This window comes from Tachysurus vachellii, chromosome 3 (genome assembly GCF_030014155.1).
Source record: "Tachysurus vachellii isolate PV-2020 chromosome 3, HZAU_Pvac_v1, whole genome shotgun sequence".
NCBI lineage: Eukaryota > Metazoa > Chordata > Actinopteri > Siluriformes > Bagridae > Tachysurus > Tachysurus vachellii.
This window is the reverse complement of record NC_083462.1, coordinates 28,176,245-28,188,786: the sequence shown is the minus strand read 5'-3', so window position 1 is coordinate 28,188,786 and position 12,542 is coordinate 28,176,245. Positions and strand designations below refer to the sequence as shown.

General features: G+C 40.1%; 1 protein-coding gene across 1 annotated transcript; it reads left to right on the top strand.

Annotated features, from left to right (window-relative positions):
* The first annotated feature begins 3,670 nt into the window (after positions 1-3,670).
* On the top strand, positions 3,671-10,643 carry tdh (L-threonine dehydrogenase). The gene is made up of 9 exons (XM_060866591.1): positions 3,671-3,801; positions 6,463-6,662; positions 6,764-6,806; positions 6,912-6,982; positions 7,422-7,571; positions 7,692-7,864; positions 7,965-8,055; positions 8,532-8,801; positions 8,952-10,643. The coding sequence occupies exons 2-9, from the start codon at positions 6,473-6,475 to the stop codon at positions 9,089-9,091; spliced, it is 1,128 nt and encodes a 375-aa protein (XP_060722574.1). The 5' UTR covers positions 3,671-3,801; positions 6,463-6,472; the 3' UTR covers positions 9,092-10,643.
* The last annotated feature ends 1,899 nt before the right edge of the window (positions 10,644-12,542 follow it).

Here is a 12,542-nt window from a genome sequence, read left to right as displayed (position 1 = left end):
TTATATGTGTAATGTCTTTAATCTAAAAACAATGTTAATATTTTCTCAAGAAATCTCTCAAGAACTACATTAAATGTACAAGGCAAAGGGAAAAAAATATGACTTTCCTGTCCCCTGCGAAATCGATAGAGTCGTACTGAATGATCGCCTTTACTTTATGATGAAGCATTTTTATGCTGATGCTGATGGAATGGTCTCCCATTACACAAAGCACAATGGCTCACTGAACAGTTTGATGAATGTGAAATTAAAGCAAGTCATACACTATTGCTTTCACAATAGCCAGAACACTACATTAATTTGGATGACTCTAGACATCGCTTTCTATCAGCCTCATCAAAACACCAAATAAGGAAATAGCTTTAAGAAGAGTAAAGAATACGCATTGGGTACTCAAAGGCTTCGGTATGGAGGAGTTAGTGGCAAATCTGTAAGGAAATCAGACTATGAGCTAATTACACAACTCCAGATTGACTGTATATGACTAAAGAAAGGACAATATTTATAATCACACTCTGCAGTGCTTATTATAATTTAGAATCAGACACTTTGGTGTCACCCAAATGAGGATGGGTTCCCTTTTGAGTCTGGTCCATTGTTAAAAGTGCTGTATAAATAAAATAGAACTGATTTGAAGAGCAATGTTCATCCCGCCCACTCCAATTCCATATATTGAAGCTGTTCCGGTTGCTCAAATTGGCCGAACATTCTATTTTTTTTCTCTCTCTCTCTATAATCTGACCATTATTGTTTACATCTTATCAGAGATGGCAAAAACATCAAACTTCTCCCTGTTTGAAATGCCCTTTTTTAACCTAGCTTACTTTTATAAGCATATGTTCATAAAAAAAGTTCCACAAAAAAAAACCCAAAGCAGTTTGTTGTTTTCATGCAAATGTTTTGATTTTCAATGTAAATGGAGACAGGGGGCATGGTGGCTTAGTGGTTAGCACGTTCGCCTCACACCTCCAGGGTTGGGGGTTTGATTCCCGCCTCCACCTTGTGTGTGTGGAGTTTGCATGTTCTCCCTGTGCCTCGGGGGTTTCCTCCGGGTACTCCGGTTTCCTCCCCCGCTCCAAAGACATGCATGGTAGGTTGATTGGCATCGCTGGAAAATTGTCCGTAGTGTGTGATTGCGTGAGTGAATGAGTGTGTGTGTGCCCTGTGATGGGTTGGCACTCCGTCCAGGGTGTATGCTGCCTTGATGCCCGATGACGCCTGAGATAGGCACAGGCTCCCCGTGACCCGAGGTAGTTCGGATAAGCGGTAGAAAATGAGTGAGTGAGAGAGTGTAAATGGAGACATTGTACCCATTTCTGCTCTCTGAGATACTTCTTGTGCTTGTTCATGAGTGTATAAAATTTAAGGTGTAATTAAACTACCCTTTAGGCATCAAGTTTGACAGTAACAGTGTTTGATCATTTAAGGCTTATCTGTTAATTCCTAGCTTTATGTATGGTATGCATTATTAGATAATGATAGTATTAGCATTAGCAACATTATGCTTAATCATTTTTGTCAAAGAAAATAATGAGAATAAACAAGAAGTAAATTTGTACATAATATGAGAATGATTTCCCTTATTTTTTAACAGAGAAATGAAATGAAATAACTTTCATAAGAATAAAAATGTAGAATTAATACAGCGATTGAATGCGAATGAAGAATAATAGTGTTTTTTAAAGTTTCTTATTTTCTTTATAGTTTTTTACTTTGTGTCATTTTTGGAAAACAAATATGTATATTATATTGGTGTTATACTGGGAAGTCTAAACACAGTTATAAAATAGTTTTGGATGGAGTGTTATCTGTTACCTTTAGCATACAAGTCGATTATACTCTTTTCTAGGAACTGAAAATATAGACGTGTAATTTTAAGTTTGTTCTTCCCCCTAGAAGAGGGAGGAAGAAGTGCTTGGTTTAGGAGACACACTCACTTGCTCCTGTGGGGGATGGGAGCAAGAGCCACGAGGAACCATTAGAGCCGTATGTGTGCTCACGTATTTCTGGAGGCAGTCCTAAGCGTGTGACTGGCACACATTCACCTTGGAAGTTCTGACTGTTTTTTTTTTCGCTTTCATTTAAGCCTTTTTAATATGAGCAGATAGCAAAAGCTTCTACCACCTTGTTGACTTCAAGAAGTAATCTATAGTAACAGCTTATAGACCACATATAGTCCTGTGTGCATGGAAACGCTGGGACGTTTATTTAGAGTTGTAACCTGTAAACTGTACATTCAGAAACAAACAATATAAAAAATATAACCATCCTAGCGTATAAATCGGTCTATGATTATTAAGCTCTTTTTTTGCTTACTTTAATGTATTTTATATACACTCATTGGTCACTTTATTAGGAACACCTGCTCATTGATAAATGTAATTATCTAGTCATATGGAAGCAACGCATAGAATCACACCAATACAGGTGAGCTTCAGCTAATGTTCCCATCAAAACATCAGAATGTCGAAAAATATAATCTTAGTGAATTTTTATATATATTATATTATAATGATATAATACAGTGTTTGTATTTTCATGCACAACAGTTTATATTTTCATGCACAACAGTATACATGAAATGTTAAGGGAAAGAATATCTGGTGAGCAGCATTTCTGTGATCAGAAACACCTTTATTGATTAGAGAGGTCAATCAGGAGAATGGCCATGGCTGGTTATGTGTACAGCCATGTATGTGTATGAGGTGAGGTCAACTTTTCAGGGAAGATGGACTAGAGTAGCAGAAGACAGGTTCAGCTAAACTGGAACGCAGAATGCAGCGTTGGCATCTGTAAAGCAGATGCACTAAAACTAGGCTTTTATACTACATTTACGGCATTGGGCAGACCCTCTTATCCAGAGCGACTTATATTTCTCTCATTTATACAGCTGAGCAATTGAGGGTTAAGGCCTTTCTCAGGGGCCCAGAAGTAACAGCTTGGTGGCCATGGGATTCAAAATCATGACCTTCTGATCAGTTGTCCAACACCTTAACGACTGAGCTACCACGTCCCCACGTTCTCGTCTCATGGCGTATGTGAAGGTGACTTACTTTTTATGGCTATTACACAAGTTCAAGTCAAGCGTTAACTACATAATACTTTACTTTTTATCATTCGGGTGTTTCGGAATAACTTTGTTTACTTTTGTTTTATGGGTTAACAATAAAGAAGATAGGGAAATCTTATTTTTAGACAGTCATAGGTTAAAACATCATTACTACACTTGTTTTCTTTCTTTCTTCAAACCATCATTTTATTTGGCCAAATAAACCTGATTCTGATTCTGATTCAGGTTTATTTGGCCAATAAACCTGATTCTGATTCTGATTCAGGTTTATTTGGCCAATAAACCTGATTCTGATTCTAATTCTGATGATATGTATAAATACCTCATGTACACATTTCAATAAGTAAAACTTCTCCCTCTGACACTTTAGATTTGAGCATAATTCTGTTTTTAGCTGTCTTTTTTCTTGCAAATGTTTCCTTCCCTCCGTGTAAGCCGTCAGATTCAGTCATGTATTTAATGGCAGAAGGCTGAGAGTCAACATGTGGCACCACGTTGCTCGTGGGGCCCCGCAGTAAGTGACGTCAAGTGGGTGTGATCAGGAGGAAAGACCGCGCCTTCACTGAGCGACCAATCAGAGCGCAGACCGGCTTCTCTTGAAACCAGCTGGCTACTGATATATAACCTCTGAGTAAGCTGATGCAACTGGAGGACGAGACTCAGCCCTGTTAAAGGAGCAGCGAAGGGAAGCGTCTAACGACATCTACTTTATCATTTCAAACGAATAATTGGTAAGCAACATACTATTTCTAGTTTTTTTTAATGTACTGTTTTAATTATAATTCTGTAACTAAATATTTGACACGATTATAAATAGGAGATATTACACATGAATGATTCCCTATTGATATCGATTGGGCCGAATTGCTAGAATCGTGTACAGATGTGAGCCGTTATACACTGTTTTTATTCCCATCTTATGTTTGTTGTCTCTGTGTTCTGGACTCTAAATACCTTGTGTGCGCGAGCGTTGGTAATAAAGCTCCTTTGTTGTATCTCATTGTATCTCACTGTATCTCACTGTATCTCATTGTATCTCACTGTATTCTCTCACCCCACGCATCGCGTGTCATACTTCCGTGTTTTACTCAGAATCCTTTTTTCCGCATTTCAGAGCTGTAGAAAATGTCAGATTTTACTGACACGTCAGTCTGCGTTTAAAACAGCAAAGCTGCCTAGTTGAGCTGAGAAACGTGCACATCACGTGGTTTTCTTAGTAATGTACTAATGTACACAGTTTAGTGAGATTAGATTATATGATCAAAATGCTCTTTGTGCGTCTGTCCGATTCTGATATACACCCCTGATTGCTACGCAGGGATGTGACTGTGTCTGTGTGACTGTATGACTGTGTGTCTGTGTGACTGTATGACTGTGTGACTGTATGACTGTGTCTGTGTGACTGTATGACTGTGTCTGTGTGACTGTATGACTGTGTCTGTGTGACTGTATGACTGTGTCTGTGTGACTGTATGACTGTGTCTGTATGGCTGTGTCTGTGTGACTGTGACTGTATGGCTGTGTCTGTATGGCTGTGCTTGTGTGTCTGTATGGCTGTGCCTGTATGGCTGTGCCTGTATGGCTGTGTCTGTGTGTCTGTATCTGTGTGTCTGTATGGCTGTGTCCGTGTGTCTGTATGGCTGGGTCTGTATGGCTGGGTCTGTGTGTCTGTATGGCTGGGTCTGTATGGCTGTGTCTGTATGGCTGTATCTGTGTGTCTGAATGGCTGTGTCTGTGTGTCTGTATGGCTGTGTCTGTGTGTCTGTATGGCTGTGTCTGTGTGTCTGTATGGCTGTGACTGTATGGCTGGGTCTGTATGGCTGGGTCTGTATGGCTGTGTTTGTGTGTCTGTATGGCTGTGTCTGTGTGACTGTATGGCTGTGTCTGTGTGTCTGTATGGCTGTGTCTGTATGGCTGTGTCTGTATGGCTGTATCTGTGTGTCTGTGTGACTGCATGGCTGCGTCTGTGTGACTGTATGGCTGTGTCTGTGTGGCTGTATGGCTGTGTGACTGTATGGCTGTGTGACTGTATGGCTGTGTGACTGTATGGCTGTGTGACTGTATGGCTGTGTGACTGTATGGCTGTGTGTCTGTATGGCTGTGTCTGTATGGCTGTGTCTGTATGGCTGTGTCTGTGTGACTGTATGGCTGTGACTGTATGGCTGTGTCTGTGTGACTGTGTGACTGTGTGGCTGTGACTGCGTGGCTGTGACTGTGTGGCTGTGGCTGTGTCTGTGTGGCTGTGTCTGTGTGGCTGTGTCTGTGTGGCTGTGTCTGTGTGGCTGTGTCTGTGTGGCTGTGTCTGTGTGGCTGTGTCTGTATGGCTGTGTCTGTATGGCTGTGGCTGTGTGGCTGTGGCTGTGTCTGTGTCTGTGTGACTGTATGGCTGTGTCTGTGTGGCTGTGTCTGTATGGCTGTGTCTGTGTGACTGTATGGCTGTGTCTGTGTGACTGTATGGCTGTGTCTGTGTGACTGTATGGCTGTGTCTGTGTGACTGTATGGCTGTGGCTGTATGGCTGTGTCTGTGTGGCTGTATGGCTGTGTCTGTGTGGCTGTGTCTGTATGGCTGTGTCTGTGTCTGTATGGCTGTGTCTTTGTGTCTGTGTGGCTGTGTCTGTCTTGCTGTGTCTGTATGGCTGTGTCTGTGTGTCTGTGTGGCTGTGTCTTTGTGTCTGTGTGGCTGTGTCTGTCTTGCTGTGTCTGTCTTGCTGTGACTGTATGACTAGCTGTGTCTGTATGTCTGTGCCTCCATGTCTGTATGGCTGTCTCTCTATGGCTGTGCCTCTGTCTGTATGGCTGTGCCTCTATGGGTTATAAAATGAGCCATTTCATTTAAAACTGAACAATACTACTGCTTACTTTTTAAAATACGTAGAATCCTAGCACCCGTCACAAGGCACATATTTAAGTTGCAGCCACACGTGACAGAAAGTTGCATGGTTTACGTTGTTTGCATTGCCTCATTCACACGTCCCTCTAGCTTGCTGATTGGTCGATAGCGAAGGCAGGGCAGTAAATACCCTCAGTCACCTCACCACCCAATCAGCCTTCAACTGCCAAACTGCTGCAGATAAGGTTTCGACATGACACGTCTCTCACATCGAGTTAACTCTGTGTGTCAAACTAGATCAGCAGTTGATTTTTGTTAATGGGGCCGGCTGAAAAATTCAGATTGCTTTGATACTAGCTGCTAAAATGCTGAGCTGGTCTACTGGCTAATTTTATTCAAGTTGGAAGGTAGCTAGAAAATAACTAGCTGGTGAAGATGATCAACCAGCTTTCTCTCCCAGTCTTACTTTTAGTGCATAGACCTGCTTGTGAATTCCTGCTAGTGAAATGGCTGAATACTTAAAATGACACTTGCTTTATTTTTAATAAACTTTTATTCATAGGTAAATAAAGATGCCAGTGTTCCGTGCCTTGACTAAAGTTGCTAAGAAAGCCCTTCTGGCCCCTGGTTGTGGCTGCCAGGTTTCAGCAGTGGCTGTGCGTCATGTCAGCTTCTCTCCACGTCAAGTGACCAGTGCATCAGATGCCAGCTTTCACTCGGTGTCCTTTTCTGAAACAGATCATCCAAAGGTCCTTATCACAGGTATGACTAACCTCCACATTTGCCATTGCCTAATTGCATGGCCCATGATGAACTTAAGGCACAAATACTGGATTTTTCAACATTTCTTCATTGCATTGCAGGTGGCCTTGGGCAACTAGGTGTTGGGCTTGCCAAATTGTTGAGGTAAGGATGAATATGCTTGTTGGCTTTGTGAGTGACCTGGTCAACATTTTTCTCAATTTTAAGTTGTGTGGGAAAGGTAAATTGAAGTTTGCTTTTGATTAACAGGAAAAGGTTTGGAAAGAACAATGTGATCCTTTCAGATATCAGAAAACCGCCTACCCATGTCTTTCACAGCGGTGAGTGCTGTCTTTGGTTTCTTTCTCTCATGTAACTGTAGTGTTAGTGTCTCAAAGCTCTAAGAGCAGGTCTTTCACTGCCTTTCTACAGTTACCTGTATAAACAGCACAGCCTTTGTAACAGTTCTTTATAGTTTAGTAGGACTGTTCATATCTTGGAATATACTGGTTTAATATACTGGGGTTTTTTTGGATGTTTGTTTGTTTAAATATATTATATATTTGTCATAATGCTATGCAGAAACCAATTTGGGTAGGACATTTTAATAGCAATTACACATCTGCACTACAGGCACTTTTATAAAAAAAATTAAAAAATATATATTGCCTATGTACTTCTGAGAGTTTACGTCTGTATTTTGTCCAAAAAGCTCTTTTGACTACTCAGTGTAAACTGATTATGGAAATGTTACTTTTTTAAAAAAAAAAATCTATACAGGCCCCTTTATCTACTCTGACATTTTGGACTATAAGAACTTGCGAGAGATTGTTGTCAACAACCGGATCACTTGGTTGGTGCATTACAGCGCTCTTCTCAGTGCTGTTGGGGAAGCTAATGTGCCCCTGGCCCGGGCTGTCAACATAACTGGTATGTCTGCATGAAAGAAACATCACCGATTATTTATATCATGCAGGGCTTAAAATACATATTTTTTTTTAATTGTCTTGCTAATTGGTATGTGCAGTTAACCATTGTCTATGTTCTTAGGTCTTCACAACATCCTGGATATTGCTGCAGAGCATGGGCTTCGACTGTTTGTTCCCAGCACAATTGGTGCCTTTGGTCCAACTTCCCCCCGTAACCCGACTCCAGATCTTTGTGTACAACGACCTCGTACCATATATGGTGTCTCCAAGGTCCATGCTGAGCTAATGGGCGAGGTATGTTTATTCTGTATGCCTTCAACCAGATTCAGTAGCTCAGAATATTGGTCACAGGCAGCCTTAATTTCTTCTCAACCATTCTGTCTTTCATCCATAGTACTACCATCACAGATATAATCTTGACTTCCGTTGCCTCCGCTACCCTGGGATCATCTCTGCGGATTCCCAGCCTGGCGGTGGTACAACAGGTAATGTTGCCTCTGTCTCAACTATAATTTGGTTTGATGCATCTATTTAAAAGACAACAACTGAAATGAATCGGTGCAATAAAAATAAAACAATTATCAAAAATGAGAGAGATCTGTCGTGTAATTGAGAATTCTAAACTGCTAAAGCTAATTTAAGTCCTCTGTGTATTAACTGTAGGCCTATCCTAAGCAAAACTGGTCACACAATGATTAGAGGCCACTAGATTGAATCATATTGTATTGTAGCAGATCCCATGTATAGTAGATTCCGTGTATCTTCCACCCCGTGCTACTCCCTACCTGTATTTTAGCTGTGCTGATACAATATCCACTCAAGAGTTTAGACGTACTGTTAACCATGTGCATCCACAAGTTTGTTGAGAACCGTTGTCAAGGATGGGAATTCCCAAATGACGACAGAAATAATGTCAAATATTTAAAATTGTTTTAACTCTTAGTCTGTCTTTTTACTTCAGATTATGCTGTGCAGATATTCCATGATGCAGTCAAAACTGGCAAGTTTGAGTGTAACTTAAAGCCGGACACACGACTTCCTATGATGTACATTGACGACTGCTTGCGGGCCACACTCGAGGTCATGGAAGCCCCGGCTGAGACATTGTCCATGCGCACTTACAACATCAATGCCATGAGCTTCACCCCTGATGAACTGGCACAGGAGGTCCAGAAACAGCTGCCTGACCTTCAAGTCACATACAGTATTGACCCTGTACGGCAGGCAATAGGCAAGTTGAACAACATACCTGTTACTTTCTATAATATTTCTAAATATGAAGCCTGGATTTTATTCTTACCACACTTACTTGCTAACCTTCCTTTATTATCAGAAGAATCGTGATATATTAATGCTCTTGATGTGTGATTCTCTTTTATAGCTGACAGCTGGCCCATGAACTTTGATGACTCTAACGCCCGCAATGACTGGAACTGGAAGCATGACTACGACCTGCCAGAGCTGGTTCAGACGATGCTCAATTTCATTGGTTCAGACTCCCAAGTTGCCCAAGCCAGCTGAATCATCGAAGAAATTAGAGCTTGTACATACATATTCTAAAGACTGATAGTCTTGGAGAACAGAGATCCCTGGTTTGTAAATAATTATTTGCTCTCTGTCTCTCTCTGGATTATCTAGTGGAAAACAAATACAGGGATGTATATAAGCGAGATATTGCTCAAATTAAAACAGAAGGTCAATGCTTAAATGCCCAGGACATGTACTCCACTTGCAAAAACTTTATTAACCTTATTACATTGAAATCATGCAATTGCAAAGATGAAAAAATGTAAATCACATTGGGTTAGGCTTCAGTGTCACGGAAGCTAAGAAGCTTGATTTCCTTTCATTAGTAAAAGAAATGAAAAATGAAAATGGAATGATGTTCAGTGGCAAGGCTAAAGGTTACCCAGTTATAGAGCAAAAAGTTGACTTGCTGCACTGTTTAATGATTATAGCTAGATTAATGACTAAAATCTGCTATCTGGAATGTTACCAATCATCTACACAAGCAGGACAATTTCACTTATGAACAACCAAACAAATAATGCCCTACAAGCTAATCATTAACCAAGCAGTAAAAAAAACAAAAACATAATATTTTTTATAACGGAAGTAGCTAATGTAGCTAGGTGAAATCTAGCTAAGTGGATTTTATTAGGTAATGTTTTAGATAAGATTATTTAGAGCAAAGAAAGGAATTACATCACTATTTACTACATCAGTAATATCAACTAAACTAGTTACTAAACACAACTAGTGTTACAAGTGATGAATAGTAAAAAAAAAATAGCTTATCTTTGAGAGATTACTTATTAGAGAACTAATTAATTACTTTATTGTGTAATTACTGTAATTTTCCCCCCAGAAGTTTCCCAACACTGTTATTTCCATTTACATGTAAAGGATATGGCTAAATGCCAAAGAATTTGCATGTATGGCATTTGGGAGACTCCCTTCATTTCACTGTAAATGAAAGGGTATTACGTTTATTAGTTTTTATACAACTGAGCACTTGAGAGCACTTGAGGCTTTTCTCAAGGGCCCAGAAGGGGCAGATTGACAGTGCTGAGGTTTGAACTCACAAGTAAGTCCAAAGCCTTAACCACTGAGCTACCATTAGTAGTGTGTGTGTCTGTGTGTGCATGTGTGTGCGTGCGATGGAAGCAGGGGCCAGCATAAGTAATATTAGCATTTTCTCTCTCGCTTTTTTTTTTCTCTCTCATTTTCCTCCATCTTTCTTGTGCACTATTTATATATTTATTTAGTTTTGCTGGCAAACATATGTGCTTTTTTTTTGTTCTTTAATAGCTGTTACTTTAATGCATTTTTTAAATTGTTATTAGATGAACATTTTTCCATATAAAGGCTTATCATTTATGTTTGTTATGTTGTTTCCTTATGAGCAGACCTGTTAATCATAACTTTTTATACTTTCAAATGTTAGGCAGCTTCTTTATTTAGTAACAAGACTCCTCATATATGTAAAAGGCAAATTTCAGCAACTGCATTGAATACTCCTGAGGTGCTGCAAGATTCAAGAACAATAAAGATTGACTTCTCAACACTGAAACGAGAGCTTTTATTGAAACGTTCACAAAACAACAGTAATACAACAGACTCGGTGTCAAATCAATTGTCAAAAATTCTCTAACTTAGTGTAAAGAAAACTAAACTCTCTTATTTAACTTAATAGTATGTGTTATTTTAGTAAACTAAAATACTAAATAAAAAAAAATTCAGATCTCATTTTGAGCCTGACTTCATGCCTTAACTTTCAGAATAGTGAATAAAGATGTGGATGTTTTGTTTACATCTGTTAATGAAATAAAAACCTAATATTTATTAATTACGTGTTTTACTCAGGCTGTTCTAAATGTATGCGTGTGAGATGCTGATGTGTCAACACTTGTCCTCAAGCTTGATCAGAAGGTTATGGTATGATGCAATAATGGAATGTCCACGACATCTATAGCTCAAAGGATTGGATTTATTCTAGCGAATCCACTTGAATCGTGTGTGTGTGTGTGTGTGTGTGTGTGTGTGTGTGTGTGTGTGTGTGTGTGTGTGTGTGTGGTTTAGTCTCAAGGACACACATCAGAACAAACAAAACTGCCTCGTCCATAGCGACTGTTGTCTGGGCAGGTCTATAACTCCGCCCACATATTACGTCACCAACAACCCAGCAGGGTATTTTATGCAGCCGCCCCTAATTTGTACAACAAATTTGAAATAAGTAAAAATAAACCTGTGACTAAAGGTTATATACCACTAATCATTTGGTAACTCTGGGAGGACAATGAGTTTGGAAACAGGGCGACTGTAGATGGGTTACTTCTGCCTCTACTTCTCTAACTGTTCCATCACTGCTATGAAAAACGAGTTATTTTACCCACAGGCCAGTGGGCTCGTGGCAATTGAGAGTCCATAACTATAACTACTTCTCCCACTGATAGGTTGGGTAACTGTCTCCATTTAGGACGATGTTGTAGAGTTGGCAAGTAGTTCTGAATGAACTGTTTCCAGAACTGGTCAGCAATAACTTGGCTATGTCGCCATTGTCTCTTGCTCAGTAAATCTCTTGGACCATAAACCACTTGAGGCAGAGATGCATCTCGCCACCCCATGAGCAACAGATTTGGAGTGACTGGGTCAGTGTCTGTTATCTCTGATGACACGTAACCAAGTGTTTTAGAATTTAGCATCCCCTCTACTTCTACTAGAACAGTAGAAAGGACTTCCTCTGATACAACCTGATCCTTAAGTATCACTCGGAGATAGAACTTAATAGAACGTTTAATTTCCCGCTCCCAGACCTCTCCAAAGTGAGGTGCATGTGGAGGGTTAAACTGAAAAGAGATACTCTGTTTAATTAGTTTTTCTTTGAGTGTTGGTTCAAGGGCAGAGTTCTCGGTTGCCACCTCTGAAATTTGTGCCCTGATCGGATATTAATTTGAAGGGCTTACCACATGGGGCAATGAAGAGACGTAAAGCCATGAGAAAGGAGTCGGTATCCATACTATGTAGCAGGTCTACGTGGATACATCTTGTGGTGAGACACTTGAAAATAATACCCCAAAGCTTTTCATGTCTTTTACCTATTTTTACCGTAAATGGTCCAAAGCAATCAACTCCTGTTGACCAAAAAGGTGGCTGGTAAATGCAGAGTTGAGCTACAGGGAGGTCAGCCATTTTGGGGTGGACTGGATTACTACGCCATTTCCTACATTCTCTGCACTGTTGATACTTTCTTATGGCCTGTCTCCCTCTGAGTATCCAATAGGTTCTTTGCAATTTGGCAAAGACACGTTCAGGTCCAGGATGAAAGAGCCGATTATCATAATCCTGTAAAGTAGAATAAGTAGATTGTAAAAAGTCTGCCCATGTAGTGAACTGGTCTGGGGCTGGTAGAGAAGATGAAGTAACAGCAACATGAGCACAGAAGAATGATTTTCTTAACTCCTCATCTGTT

Bases quoted from the DNA above. Each gene is read 5' to 3' on its own strand.
- tdh (XM_060866591.1), top strand. From the start codon at position 6,473: ATGCCAGTGTTCCGTGCCTTGACTAAAGTTGCTAAGAAAGCCCTTCTG. The intron at 6,663-6,763 runs GTATGACTAACC...ATTGCATTGCAG, and splicing joins TCCAAAGGTCCTTATCACAG to GTGGCCTTGGGCAACTAGGT. The intron at 8,802-8,951 runs GCAAGTTGAACA...TCTCTTTTATAG, and splicing joins CCCTGTACGGCAGGCAATAG to CTGACAGCTGGCCCATGAAC.